Source organism: Conger conger, chromosome 6, assembly GCF_963514075.1.
Source record: "Conger conger chromosome 6, fConCon1.1, whole genome shotgun sequence".
Classification (NCBI taxonomy): Eukaryota; Metazoa; Chordata; class Actinopteri; order Anguilliformes; family Congridae; genus Conger; species Conger conger.
This window is the reverse complement of record NC_083765.1, coordinates 30,703,506-30,719,185: the sequence shown is the minus strand read 5'-3', so window position 1 is coordinate 30,719,185 and position 15,680 is coordinate 30,703,506. Positions and strand designations below refer to the sequence as shown.

General features: G+C 40.5%; 2 protein-coding genes across 2 annotated transcripts in view; one reads left to right on the top strand and one right to left on the bottom strand.

Annotated features, from left to right (window-relative positions):
- Nucleotides 1–276: 276 nt before the first annotated feature.
- aimp1a (aminoacyl tRNA synthetase complex interacting multifunctional protein 1a) lies at nucleotides 277–14,903 on the bottom strand. Its single transcript, XM_061244828.1, has 8 exons — nucleotides 14,830–14,903; nucleotides 14,499–14,544; nucleotides 11,762–11,895; nucleotides 9,867–9,980; nucleotides 8,410–8,574; nucleotides 6,206–6,411; nucleotides 2,292–2,460; nucleotides 277–567 (listed from the first exon to the last, which is right to left on the bottom strand). Coding segments are annotated over exons 2-8 (957 nt in total). The 5' UTR covers nucleotides 14,501–14,544; nucleotides 14,830–14,903; the 3' UTR covers nucleotides 277–400.
- The window catches only part of tbck (TBC1 domain containing kinase), a 55,905-nt gene continuing 54,974 nt past the window's right edge, over nucleotides 14,750–15,680 (top strand). The window contains exon 1 of the mRNA XM_061244827.1: nucleotides 14,750–15,088. The gene's annotated coding sequence lies outside the window, so the exon portion shown is untranslated. The remainder of the gene's footprint in view (nucleotides 15,089–15,680) is intronic.

Sequence of the window (15,680 nt, the reverse complement as noted above, 5' to 3'; positions counted from 1 at the left end):
ATATTGTCCCATTGCGTTCTGTAGTGAGCCAAGAGATTGTCATTACAGGGAGTTACGGTGTGGACTGTTGTGTCCTGCCCAAAAGACTGATTAAGAGCACTGAATAAGACCCATTAGAGCTGTGTAACAGAAAACCCTCTTCTGTTTAATAACAGCATTTCTATTAAGTTAAAAGGCAGTGCTTACCAAAAGTTACAAAAATGTCATCTGAAGGGCAGTGGTGAGCATAGCAGCACGTAGCTAATGCACATCAAAGTTTTACACAAGAAACAGGAATTGATTATTATTTATAGTCTTTTATTAAGGATCTGCTACATTTCCTCTTCCTCGGTCACATGTTGCACGTGCTTGTCTTGCTCTCCCAAGGGGACCCCGGTGCGGCTGGGTGGGGTCCGGCAGGTTACTTGATGCCACTGCTGCTCATGGTCTGGGCCTTGCACACCCCTTTCCCAGCAACCTCGAAGGCGGAGCCCTTGTACGTGGCCACGCACTGGCCATCCGTGCGCAGGTCAGGCTGGATCTGCTCCCACACCTTCTTCTTCGGGTTCAGTTCCTTGTCTGGCTCGCCTGCGGATTGAGATTCACAAAAAAATTTGAGTTTCTTCATTTCATTATTTAACACAAGCCTTCTACAGTGACTACTTTAGTCCAAGTGCACTAAAGTCAAAAATTTCCCTCGGGATGAATAAAGTATCTATCTATCTATCTATCTATCTAAAGACCTACATTATATTTGTAGAGTGAACACAGAATAGGAGAGGCCTTTGCTCTTCCTCTAGTGCAGGCAACCAAAAAAGGTCTTCCTCTGTTGAGGAAGCTTGTTTACAAGGGTTTTGGCAGCAGTGTTTCACTGTAAAACAACCCGCTTTGGGAAGAGACATGAACCCAGCGCCTTGGGAGATGAAGTCAGGGTGATGTCACAGCAACATGCTGACGGATGCTCCCCACTTCATCTCTGCAGCATGTCTGCAGCTGGTTATTGTTCTCAAGTAACCAAGTTCTTCCAAACTTTTGTTCTCCTAATTACACTACATTTTACAGCCTCTGAAGACTCGCAGATAATCACAGCATAATCACAGTAGCTTAATAACATTGACGTTTATTTTCAATTCATGCTTATGTTTGATAGACATGGTAACTTGGTAAAACCCAAAAACATCAATGCAAACAGCCCATATAGAAATGAACCTCTTCAGCAGAAAATCAGGGTTTATTACATTATTATATTCTGTAAACATTAAATTAATGGGTAATTTAAGGGTTTGAAATAACTTGCAAAGTCTGACTGCAATAAGGTCAAGCTATTAACTGTTGCATAAGCTCACAATAGTCTAATGACCAACATTTTGATGCAATACCACAAAGTTGGTATGCATGTTGGACGAATTAAACTGTGGTAAATATGTTGTGCGAGAACATGTTTCAAACAGAATGTTCCTTGAAGAGATTAAACCCTTGATTAGTCATTTACAGGAAACCTATGGCAACCCACAAACTGAGCCGTAATCACATGCTAGAAACTGCGTTTTTGAAAATGTGAGTACAAACAGTGGTTCCTGCTCCTCAGACCACTCTGAATTCAAACCTGCTTTCATTCATCTTCAAATGACTTGCATGCACAAGCATCCAAATGCATTATGTACCTCGAGCAAGCTCTTGGTACAGTGACTACTTGACCAAGGAAATGCTAACAAGTACTATAGTAAGAATATAATCTAATTTTACTAACAACATGCATGCTATCAGTATGTATTAAATTTTATGATTAATAAATTGTAAATTATATTATAAATGCATTAACACCCCGACAAGCAGCATTTTCTGCACCACCTCAATTCCTGTAGCACATTTCGCAGGAGGAGATTCTTGGAAGATTGATTGCTTCAGATCATTATCACTCCGGACTTTCAACTTTCAAGCAAGTTTCTCAGCAGACTGAATTGTTTTGTTTTCAGCCAAAATGTCCTTGTACACAATTACCTCCATCCATCTCTTGGTTCTAATAAGAGCAGTAAGCAGTAAACAAAATTCCACAAGCGCAAATGGATCCACATCCATATTTCACTCAGGAAAAAAAAACACTCATTGCAACCAAACTTCCAAGCACTGAAGGACGTTAATTATGACCAAGCAGCACCTGTTCATTTGGTTGTATAGATTCCTCCCAGATGCGCTGCTACCACACATATTCCGCTGGCTTTGAATGGTAAACCACACAAATACTTTGGGAAGACACTGGAATGCCCGTTTATGCGGCTTGGGAGAAGAGCAGAGCGAAGGTTGGCAGTTACCGGGGAAGCCCTGGAAGGTCACCCTGTCACCAGGCACGGCTCCGCCGGGCGGGTCCAGGATCTCCACCTTCTCCGGGGAGCTGGCGCACATCACCATGGCCTGGGAGAGCACTCCCCTCATTTTGGCAGGCTTCAGGTTGCACAATATTACGGCCATACGGTTTTGCATCTGTGTAATGAAAGAAAGCTGCATTGGACAACTGTGAAGATGCTTATACGAAGCCCATGGCTCTGTCCTCCTGAACGTATTTAAAATTCGGTTTTAACTCAAGGCTCTGGCTAAAACTTTATCGGCAACAGACACGGGAGCGGCCTGTTGATAATCCCAGGTGTATGTGGATCCAATGCGTTTGCTTTCTTGACGCGCTAACGCTCCATCCCAATCCACCCTCGGTTATAATATTGGAAGAAATATACACACTGCATGAGGAAAGTGAGCGTGTAGGACGTGTTTTTAATTAAATAATAAACTGTCAGCTACGAGAGGACACAGTAGATACTACAAGAATGATTTCTGCTGAATATTTTTCCCATTGACTTAAACAGGAAAATTTGTCAGAAGAAACTATTCTTGTAGTATCTACTGCATATCTGGCAGCAGCATGATGGTTTGAGGCTCATTTGATACCTTGGACCCCTTGATTTAGCCACCAAATGTGTTCCATACTGTATCAGCATAATTTACAGCTGAATCCAATCCGATTCCCCAATTCCTATCAAATGCAAAGAGGCTTGTAGAACAACCTGAAAATAAGATGATGATGTCATGATGATGACTCTGATGATGTTGATGGGTCACAGACATCAGAAAGTCATGGCATGCAAAGGATATGCAACAAATACAAAACATGACTCTTGTATTTGAAATTATGTTAATTTGTCTAAAACATTGAAATGGGGGACCATATACACTCACTTTATAAGGTAGACCTGTACACCAGCTTGCTAATGCAAATATTTAATCCAGCTATCATGTGGCAGCAACTGAGTGCACAGAAGTATGCAGAAGTGGTCAAGAGGTTCAGCTTTTTTCAGACCAGATGTCAGAATGGGGAAGAAATGTGAACTAAGTGACTTTGACTGTGGAATGATTGTTGGCGCCAGACAGGGTGTTTAGAGTATCTCAGAAACTACTGATCTCCTGTGACTTTCATGCACAACAGCCTCTAGAGTTTGCAGAGAATGGTGCGAAAAACTAAAAAAAACATCCAGTGAGCAGCAGTTCTGTGGGCAGAAAACGCGTTGTGAATGAGAGAGGTCAGAGGAGAGGGGCCAACTGGTCGAAGCTGACAGGAAGGTCACAGTAATGCAAATAACCACACAGAATGCAGAAGAGCATGTCTAAAAACAGAACGTGTCAAACTCTAAGTGGATAGGCTATAGCAGTAGAAGAATTAAGCAAAAAAAAAAAAAAAAAAATTGGTCCAATAAATACCGTAATAACTACATGGTTAAACCAAAATGTAAATCCTGTTATCCTTCAATAACAGTTCAGAGTCTGTGCTTTGACCATGCATGAATTGTTTGATTACAAACAGAGACATTAAAATATTAAATCAGAAAAAGACAAGGTGACCCCAAAGTTTTGACCGGTAGTGTGTACAGATAAAAGCACTTCAAATATCTTCAAATATCTAAACTGAGTTTCAAAAGTTAAAGACTGCTGACCTCTTTCTGCCTTTGCTATATTCACGTATCATCTCAAAATCAGTAGCAACATTGTTTCACACTTGTAAATATTTTCATGAGGTAACACAGTGACGGAGAAGCATATGGTTCAAATATCATTACTTATTCTTATCAAGATAATCCGCTCCCTTTTTTCTGCATCTTTTTGGTTTATGAAAATATGAAGACGCCAAAGTTATTTCCACCATATGTCAAAACTATAACTTGCACCATCATGAGAAAACTGCCTAGAGGTAAGTGGGTCATCAAAATCAAAAGGACGACTGTTTATCAATGTTAGTATTCAAAATAACAGTAGTATGGGAACAATTTGATAAACCTGCGTCATTTCTCATGGATGAATGGAATGCTTTGATAGCTTTTCCATAGTAAAAATTGTAAGCCTTTTGAAAAGGAAATAATCTTTCAGTTATTCTGCTCCAACTGTACTGAAACTCATAAAGTCAGCCAACTACAATAACTTGAAGGAAAATTTGGATAAAGCAGTCGTTTTATGCATTATACATTGATATTAGATCAGTGGAATGTTTTAGAAATAGCCGTTTTTGCATTCCAAGGATAATGCCACTACAGAGACGCGATGTAGTCCATGCAAAGGCCATACCAGCTGTTGACAAGGGGAAAATAAGACTAAATGTAAAAAAACAGCCAGCCCTTGCTTGCACTGTGGCCAGTTTGCCTGTAAGAGTTTACGGGTGATGTGGGTAGGACGGAATGTTCAAAGGAAGGGAGAACAGAATCATGTCACAACAGAGATGTGGACTTCAGACTACCCATTTCTTTCAATTTGTTCTTCATTATGGAGTCACTGCCTGGTAGGAAGGCAGTGACTCCATAATTAGTATTAGTATCTTCACCTCCTCTTATACTGATACTTATACATCAGGGGGCGACATGGCTCAGGCAGTAAGAGCAGTTGTCTGGCAGTCGGAGGGTTGCTGGTTCGATCCCCCGCCCGGGCTGTGTCGAAGTGTCCCTGAGCAAGACACCTAACCCCTAAATGCTCCAGACGAGTGGGTTGGTGCCATGCATGGCTGCCAATCGCCGTTGGGGTGTGAGTGTGTGTATGAATGGGTGAATGAGAAGCATCAATTGTACAGCACTTTGGATAAAGGTGCTATATAAATGCCAACCATTTACCATTTATTAAAGTGTGCCATAAGATTGTGGGGGAGCCACTATGACAGATACAGTTTAAAAAAAGAAAGATATTGGCAGATACTATAACCGGGTGACAGGATCCCACAACACAAACACATTCGATTCAAGAACTCTTTTATCCCAGAATTGGTGTGAATACTCCATATGAGGTCCAATTTTATGGTGAGGGGGTTAAGTGGGGAGACATTTACAGTGGATGTAATATCGGTTTGCTTTGGGTTGATGTATTAGTTTAGTAATAAATGTTTACAGGTTAGTAATAAGGCAAAAGTACCACTGGAAGTAATTGTGATATTACACACAAATTTATCTTGCATCTTCAAGTGGGACAGTTTTGCGTAGTTATCAACAGCTTCTTAAGCATTTTGTGGTCCATTTCCTAAAACGAAAATGTTTTGAAACTGAAGCATGACATTAGTTAGCAAAAAAATACAGGCATTTACATATGATGAGATATGATATATGATAGAGATATATGCCCGTATTTTCTGCCACAACTAATGTCATGCTCCAGTATCAACACATGACTCAAGTGCTCCATTTTGCACAACCTAACCTCATCCAACTCCACATTGATATTAGATCAGTGGAATGTTTTAGAAATAGCCGTTTTTTCATTCCAAGGATAATGCCACTACAGAGACGCGATATAGTCCATGCAAAGGCCATACCAGCTGTTGACAAGGGGAAAATAATAAATAGACTAAATGTAAAAAACCAGCCAGCCCTTGCTTGCACTGTGGCCAGTTTGCCTGTAAGCAAGGAGACCCAAAAAAGTTTGGCATCAGTTTTACTTCAAAATTCCACAAAGCAGAACATCGAAGACAGATATAATTTTAGAAATTGTACCACAAAATGTGTAAAAGAATGCTTAAGAAGCTGGTCATGATTCACCTCAGTAATGACTTAAAAGGATGCACAGTCTCAAGCAGGTCACAGCACAAGGTTAGACAGGCTACACTAAAACTAAAACAGAGAACTTCCAATGGTGTTCTCCGTCCAGACGCATCATACTAGCCAACTTCTCGATGAACTTTGTCTGCTGAGAGAATGCTTGTCTGTACCTGCTTTATGGGGATGTGTTTGACCAGTCCACTGACGACTGTCCTGGGCGCGGCCTCGCCCACGTCCACCTGCTCCACATACAGGGCGTCGGCGTCCGGGTGCTTCTCAGCCGTGAGGATTCGGCCTACACGCATGTCTAAGCGGGAGACGTCCACCTTCACCTCCTCTCCTGGAGCCGCACTTTGCTTCTTTTCCTTCTTCTCTCCTGTGTTAAGATGAAGAGACTCATCAACACTGCACTCGGCAGTGCAACCTGCAGCTTCTTGTCGGTGTTACCTGACAAGACTCCTTAACTGAACTATGAATTCATAGGGCATTCATAGTTTAGTCTTTCCTTTTGCTTCACATCTACGTTATATGGAAACGATTGTTTACTGAACTTGGAAAGGGCATTCAAGCAATTTGTTAAGTATGGTTCAAAAAGCAGAAAGCCTGTACATTACTGCACGCTTGCAGGCCTGCAGGCCTGGTGTGCATCGTCTTAGAGCAGTTCATTTTAAACACATTAAATGGAAGTTCTTAAGTCAGTTTTTAGCATTTTGATAGTTCCCTCAGGTCTCATTGAACACGTTTCTGAGGCTGTTTGGAAGCTGCACAGATTCCAAATTCCATGAGGTATTTTTATACCCTCCCCTCTAGTACTATCCAAAAGCAAAAAATCTTAAGTTGAATGAATGAATGACTCACATTTTCGAATAAACAAACAAGGGGCACCAACTCCTATTGCGCAAGCGAGAATGTAGCAGATCTGGAGAACATGCAGAAAAGATGAAATTGCATATTCATTGTCAGGACGGTTGGCAAGGAGATTTCTTAATCATTTGATTTGACGAAGAAAGCACATGAGCCAGGAGAATGAGAAAAATTGACCAATAGGAGGCATCACACATGCTATTATTGACTGATCCTCTTCTACGCAACGTAACCATCAATAATGGTGCTTAGTGAAAAGCGTAGGACATACGACAGGTGTTGGCAGCGTTTTGTATCTAGATATGCAATACACATTTCTCACTAAGCAAAAGGCATATGCTCATAAATAATGTGACAAACACATTTGTAACATGATTTGTGACAGAGCAGAGGGTTCTTTGTCTAATAAAATGAAGATCAATATGAATTATTCTGAATGAAATCTGATTGAAAGCTCATTTAACAATCTCCAGGACATGGTGAGAGCCACCTGCGAAACGGCTGAGCACATATTCTCAATACATATCAAAGTAATGAGAATAGCCTGAAGCGACAGCGAATTTATTCTTAAATTAACACATTTTATTCAGCGTGTCTGACACATCACATCAAACATCAAAAGTAAAAACGTACAGTAGGATTAAATTTTTTTATAAATACAACTATGTGTCATCTTTGATACCTTTTGCCTGTCATTTCTTTGAAAGAGAATTCTTTAAAATTTATTTTGATTGATGTTCTTTCATGTAAACCATTACACTCTTCAAAAACAAAAAATAATGGATTGACAAGGCGAAAGGAAAATCCATCCATCCATCCATCCATCCATCCATTATCTTAACCCGCTTAGCCTGAACAGGGTCGCCGGGGGGCTGGAGCCTATCCCAGCATACATTGGGCGAAAGGCAGGAATACACCCTGGACAGGTCGCCAGTCCATCACAGGGCACACACACCATTCACTCACACACTCATACCTACGGGCAATTTAGACTCTCCAATCTAACCTACATGTCTTTGGACTGTGGGAGGAAACTGGAGTACCCGGAGGAAACCCACGCAGACACGGGGAGAACATGCAAACTCCGCACAGAGAGGCCCCGGCCGACGGGGATACGAACCCAGGACCTCCTTGCTGTGAGGCAGCAGTGCTACCCACTGCACCATCCGTGCCGCCCAAAATGAAAATGATTATCAAAATTTACTTTTGGCTAAAAAACAGACACTTGTGGCACATAGCACCGACACTTTCTGATCTCATCAATCTTCCTTATCCAGTGATCTGGGATCTTCAAATAGGTGTCTAAGTTAACTGTATAAATTCACAATAAAATTGAAATTCCTCATTAATTAGTTCGTAATGGCGACATAGTAGATTTTGGTTTACAAGACTGTTGTCGCTATAAAACATAATTTCAATGATGAAGGCAACATGCTAAAATCATCAGCTTTTATCTTAAAATTCTGAATAAATAAATGACTTGAGCGATTTGGATGAAAGTGTGGCTCACCCTTCTTCTCTGGTTTCTTCTTCTTTCCCTCCACGTCTTTGGGGGGCATGTCATTACTGACAGTGGTGGGTGAGGTGGGGCCGCCTGACACTGGAGCAGATTTGGGAGTGCACTGGACAGACGTGTTTACCAGGGAGTCTCCAGCGGGCATGGCCACCTCCATCACTGAAAATACATGTTTTTGAGCACAAGAACATGGACTGTTGCTGGCACACATGAACAGTGGGGCCAAGTGACAAATGACACACAACACACAGCAGGGGGGTCCGATCGTATACGAAAAGTGCTGAAGTGAGTGCGGTTTTTAATTTGACCCAGTATTCTCTAAAAACTGGATTTGAAATGCAGCAAGGCATTTCCAAAGGGAGAAGGTATTTTGTATTATTAAAAACACAATATGAAAGGCATTTTGTAAGAAAGAACAAGGGTTTTCCTAAGCAAACAACAATATGTAACGAATAAAAGGTAATGGCAGTGACTAAAAGGTATATAAAAAGGTAATAAAATAAATCAGAGGCATAATTGGACCTACATAGCTTATGAGCAGAGAACCTCACCGTTTTTGTCCAGTAAATGTTACCAGCTATCTGTTATTTGAAGCAAACAAGATCACTGCCATAAAAAACAAACAAAAATACTTCATTTTGCGCTGCGACAGTAACATGACCACAGCCTTTGAAATGTGCCTTCTCTCCCTTATTTAAATTGACAGTACCCTAATTTTGGCCTGATGTGTCCTTTTTTGCACATCCAAAAATGACTTTAAGAGAATATGATCCTGAAAGAACATAATATCTGTTAATTGACGAGTTTACGTGACATCATTCTGCCAAAAACGATACAGCTCAAGACGTAGCGCTGTCACAGGGAGGGCCTAGTGATGCAAACAATTTGAAGAGAAAAATGCAAGACAGAGAAAGAGAAAGAAACAGCCTTCAGCTTTAAAACAATTCCAAAGATCCTTTTTTTAATAAACTAAAGCCAGGAGAGCAAGCATTTCAGAAAGTTTTTCTTTTGAAAATGAACACTGCACAAATTGTTTTAATGATAGGCTAACCAAGCTTTGCTTTAACACATTTTGTCATCTCTTTCAGGCCAATTTTACCATCTGTAAATAACTCACTTGGAAAAAACATCAATAAATAAAAATAAAGAAAATAAATTGCATGCCATATTTGTACACTGTATTTGTAAAATAATAAAGAAAGAGGTACATTTCTTGTTGGTGTGCAACGTTCACCTCCTCTGACCACGATTACTTAATGATCACACGTCTGTTATCTATTGTAAGCAAATGCAAAATAGAGACTAACTGCACACTGGGCACAGAGCTAAAAATGTCTGGATTTTATAAAACCCCGCAGATTAACACTTTCATAAAGATTAATGACATAATGGGAAACAAAAAGTTACTTTTGTGGTTCCAGTGTTAAAAAGGCTCCCAATGGTCAACTCACCTCCTCTCCTCTTTTCCTTTTCCAGCAGTTGTTTTTTCAGGTCCTCGATGTCCTTTTTCAGCTTGGCATTCTCCACAAGAAGCTTCTTCTCCTCCCTCACAGTGGCCTGCACAACTGCGTACGACAAACAGGAGTCACTTCCATGCTCTCATCTGACGCTTTTTGGAGGGTTGCTTCCATATTGTAAAAATTCTGATTTCTGAGTAAAATAACAAACTGGATCAAGTGGGATCCAAGGCAATGCTGTTAAATTAACACAAGCAGGAGTGAAACTGCTTAAAAGCGGCATGCCAGTTTTGTCAAGTAAATAGAAAAGACCAAGTGCATACAGGCCAGGGGTCTGCAACAAGGGTCTGTCCTGGAAAGCCTCATTGGTTTGTCTCAACTTGTTTTCCCCCTTAAAATCAGCAACCACTGCAGACCCCAGAAACTAGGCAAGGTAAGTTAACAGCGAGTTTGACTGTTCAATTGATCAATCAAGGAACAGGGTTGCAGACCATGGAATAGAATGATGCTCACTGAGACTGCAAAAAAAGCACAAATTCACTGGAACATGCAGTTCCAATGCTTGTTACATGAAACCCCCCAGGAGTGTTGATGCAATCACTTTTTGCAATTGTAAATTCTCATAACAAAATGCACATGACAAGATAAAATCTTGCCCAATGTGAAATACAAGAGACTAAACCAGGGGTTTCCAAACTTATTCGAAAATGGAAAAAAAGAAATTCTCCCCTCTGGGGTAGAAGGTTTTTATTTAAGCCTAGCACTACAACACTCGGACACCCCTGAACTAAACAAACAATACAGGATTCCCCAACCCACTGAAAAAAACGAACAAAGCTTGTGCCCATGAGAGGGCTATTGCAAGTTCATCAAGTACTGCTGTAGATAACATCAATGGAATACGGATTATTGCTTTATTCAACAATTTCGTTTTGCAAATCACTGACAGTCCATCAAGCTGCCTCATTGAAACTGCATGATTCTTCACGAATCTGCTGATTGATTATAGTAACACACATAATGCTTAAAAGCCACATCAAGTTCCTCACCTTCCATTTCAGCTTTAATTTATTAATTTGGTGCTCAGACTTTTAGCCATTGTTCTTATTCTTTCTCAGCTGTCTTGCAGCATCATGCTAAAGCTGAAGACTCTGTAGACTGAAAACAGCTTACACAAAACTGCTTGCAGGCTAATTGATATTACTGATGGGGTCATTTCATTACCACCTATTCTTAACATCTTGATAAATCTGACCCCAAATAGGAATGACGCAAAAAATGTTCAGTGTACTAAAAGTAAGACCTGCAGGTTGAAGGTGGTCACAAAGGCAATCGTGGTCTGTCAGGTGCTTAAGAGTAACAACACAATCAAAGGCTTTCAGGTAGTGTACACTTTCAGCATGGGCGCATAAAATTCCACCTTCATTCCTGATCCACCTGTGTAAGTTTGTAAAGACTGGAACAACCTACCAACTTCTCTGAAATCTATACAATACTTAGGTTAATTTAAAAATCACTCACCTTACGACAGACTGCTCCTGTTAACAGTCACTATTTACAATTGTTATAACATAGGTGTGGGTATCTAGATTTCACTGTGCCTTTATAGTGTGTATGTGTTTGTTTGTTTTTTTTGTCCTTTCATAAATAGTCAAATAGTAACTGTATACCATGTCTGTTTTTTGTTGCTGACTGTGTTCTATATAATGTTATGTATTCTTGTCTTTTTTCAGGACCTCCTCAAAAAGGAGATACTACATCTACATCTCAAGGGGTTTTATCGTGAAGAGAAGTACACCTCTCAGAAAGTTTCCTCACTTGTGTGCTGATGTCAGTGTGGTTAACCCTGTGAATCCGTGCTGAGGCGCACCAGGTTTGCGTTCTCTTACTGGCTTTCTCCTTGAGCAGCTGGACCTGCTGTTTGAGGTACTCGATGATCTGGTCCGCCTCGGCAGCCCTCTGTTCCAGCCTAATCAGCGAGGGATTGTGGCCAGACATCTTGAAGAGAGAGCGGGCCAAGAACCTGAAACGCATTCGAAATGAAACATAGAATAAAGCAACACAAAAACAGCAAGGAATTAAGAGCACATTTATTTTATAAATCAACACATTTATTATATTTCAAGCTATATCCATTTCTTAGCTCTTTAATCAATGCTCCATAGGTAAAGAAGTCATCTATATCTTCACAAATTACTACGAGGCATATACCAATAAACAAAACTCAAAATGACAGCATAATTGAAAGCAATATAAAGCCATAAAAATGTATCTGTTAGCAAGATCTCAGCTCTAAGAGTACAAAGCAGGGAGAAAGAGTGCAGAGCCGATGCACAGCTGCTGTAGCCCATCGTAATGGTTTTCGACAAGCCTCAGGCTTTGCCTATTTATAAAAGGCAAAAACAGAGAGTAATCAATTACAAAAAAAACAAAACAAGATGTTTATTAAAACAAGTTGATTATTATCCACGCTTTCTATTATTAAAGTACGCTGCTATGGAAATCCCAACAGGCCCTCTCCTTCCAGACCCTTGTGACTGATGGGTTTATGGACACTTTGAATCGGAATGATCAAACAAAAGAACTGCACGCCACTCGGCCAGCCACCAGCTGCTTTCCAGTCTTTTGCTTGCGGGTGACTCGGACATGTCGAGTTTGCCGAAACGCTTCCTCCGCTGAGGAAGAAAAAGGATTTTGTTACAAGGTTAAGGAAAGGGACAAGAAAACGATTTATGCTTTATATGCTGCGGTGCTGGAAAACAAATGCGCAAGAAAAAAAAAAAACATGGTGAGAGAATGAGAAACATAACAGTGCCGGAGCTGCTAATATCATGGATGAAAGCCTCCTCTTAAAACTCTAAATCAATGTAATGGGCCCGGGGTGGTAGGGTTTACGAGCGCGTACTGTAAGTATTTTTTCCATTCAGATGGTGCTCTGTAGAGTGAGCTCTGTCACTGATACCCAGACACAACAGCGGGGCCTCAGTCTCCCACTTTGGAGAGCGCTGGAGGGTCAACATTGAATAGATACAAATGATGTTTTTTCTCCCCTGGAAGCATTTCACTGAAGTTTGGAGAAGTGTTACAGTATCAAGTATGATTAAAGACGAAAAGAAGGAACGAAACCTACCTCCACTTGCCAGAGAGTTCTTATTGCGGTAAAAAGAAAAAACTTTTCAATGTACCGCGATAGCTATATTGCTCAGCCCTACTTGGGTATTCCACCAATGGACACAGCAATTGACAGGTAGTCCCTATTGTCTCTTGAAACTAATAGTGGAAGCAATGATCAGTCATGGGGCAAGTATGTGAGAGACTGTTTGGTTCAGGAGAGACGACTGCTAAACTGACAGACCACAGCTGCTACAAATCCTATTACCCTCCCCAGTATCCAGTGTTGGCCTATAAATAGAGATATAGAAATTGTGACAATGAAACTAATATCAACAGTAATAGCACAACAAGCAGAAACAGTACCATTAAATAAAATGTATATGATATGCACAAAGGAGGGTTAATTCAGTTGAAACTGTAAAGTTATTGAATTCCTTCAATGTGAAACAAACCTGATTGCGAACAGTCATTCATATGAGACCAGAGTCAATTTCTTGAAGAGGATTTGCACTGGAAAATAGCTAGAACACTCTCTTTCTTGCTCTCCCCACCTAGCCCACATTTCCATGTGCATTTTGAGCACACTGGCATATTTGACATTTGGTACAACTTGCACCTTCTGAAACCACAATTACCCCTGTGTGTTATTCTGACAGGTATTATGAAAATTTCCCTCGCCCCTACCTGGTGAAGTGCACTGGCAGAATGAGACACATGATAATACCTTAGAAGGGATTTAGTGGCACCACAGGTTTAAAAAAACCTGACTGCGGGGATCTCTGGAGTCAATAACCCCCAACAGACTACAATAATATGCCAAAGATTACATCAGCTAACTTACATACTGTAGTGCAATATCAGCCACTATAAGTTGCATGCTGGGGATACAAAAATAATTACTTGTCGTTACAGCACATCTAAATAGCTATGATTTGCCCGTGGTGCATCCAAGACCTGATACCCGAGGACAGTGACAGCTTGCCCAGGTAACTGCCTTCGTTAAAATGACGAATAATTTATTTGGCTGTATTGGGAGAGCTTGTCGCTAGCAACAGTTCACGGACTTATAAATTAAGCAGTTTGGTTTTCGGTCGTTTCACACTCTCTTAAAAACAATGCAATTTATCGTACGAGTGATCTGCACTGAATGCAATGCTTAAATTAACTCAGAACATAAGTGTATAATGTTAAACATGCAGGCTATCCATTGCTAACATTGAAATAAAAAGGGACAATTTATTTAACGCGGAAATAACTTAAGATTCCAAACCGACCACATTTTGTGCAATCACTTTTCTGTAAGGCCAACTAAGCAATCAGACAACTTATGTTAGGTAGCTAGCAATCATTAGCGATGTAGCTAACCAGCAACACTCAATATAATCATTTGATCTGGAAGGGGGGGAAATCGGACCACGGATGACAGCAGTATGAGAAAACGACACGCATTCTATATTAAAATGTAATGTATTTTTATGCCGTTTAACAAATTAGCTAGAAAATGTTACTCACATTAACAGCTGCTGTAGACCAGCAAACACGTTTCGCAGACCTTGCTCTGTTGTGAAAGACCCAGATCGAAAGTTAGAAAGCTGCCCTTTCAATGCCTGTCATTTGGTTTGGAGATTTAAAACAAAAATATTCGATTTGTTTTGATTCATAACGGCAATAAATGCGTTTTACATTAAAACATTACGGATGTACCAAGCACTTGTTGGTTATAGCAGGCAATTAATAAAACCTACAACTGGACCTTAGCTAACTGGCTAACTGGCTGTCAGTTAGCTATCCGCCTACAGGGCTACAGCCGTAAAATCAGAGAAATGTGGTATGCAAAACTCACTGAGTGCTTGTGAACTCGATCTCGGGTTAAACAATGAGACAGTAAAATGCTTTCTTACAGCACATTTATTTTGTGCTAACTTATTTTGTACATGACGGAAGGAAAATTCGAATCGTCGCGGACAGATGACGCAACTTTTCCGCTCGGCTGAACAGCTGCATGATCTGAGAGGAAAAACAACCGGGTACAGCAGTTTGTCTTCATAGTGCAGAGATGCATATGTGTATTTTGTAGTAATGAGAAAAGGCGATTATTAAACGTAAGTACCACGGTCTAAGTATGTGTCACCCATTAACGTATGCGTTGCTTCGTTGATCATAAGAAGAATTTCCTTGATATATTTCTAGTTTGCAAACTAACGTTGCACACTCGCGTTATCACTAACGGGATAGTGCCAATACATTGGCTGTTATGTGTCTATATATTCGTGGGCAACACATTTGACCAAACCTCAGATAGAGGTTATTTTTGTTCCTTTGTCATTTGTAAAACTACTCAAATGAAGTGTAGCGACAATATGATGAGGACCTGTAAATTAGCTCACTAGACATCTAGGTGGGCGTTTCCCGTCGAAAGAATGTAGCTCAACGTTATTTTGCAATTTAAGTTTTCAATGTTTATGAAACTATTATATAGTCAGGACAGTATGACGATGCCAAAGTGACATAGGAGACCATGCCAATTGGTGCTGTTTTCCGTAATCTTGTTTTGTAGGTCGCTACAAAACCAGAGGGGGGAGGGATCTGTAGATCGAACTCACGGGTGATGCTCATGTGACTACCCTGCTGGAAATTCCTGCTAAGACCAGCTGGGATTCTAAGATGTTTTAAGATGTATTTTTGACAATTGTA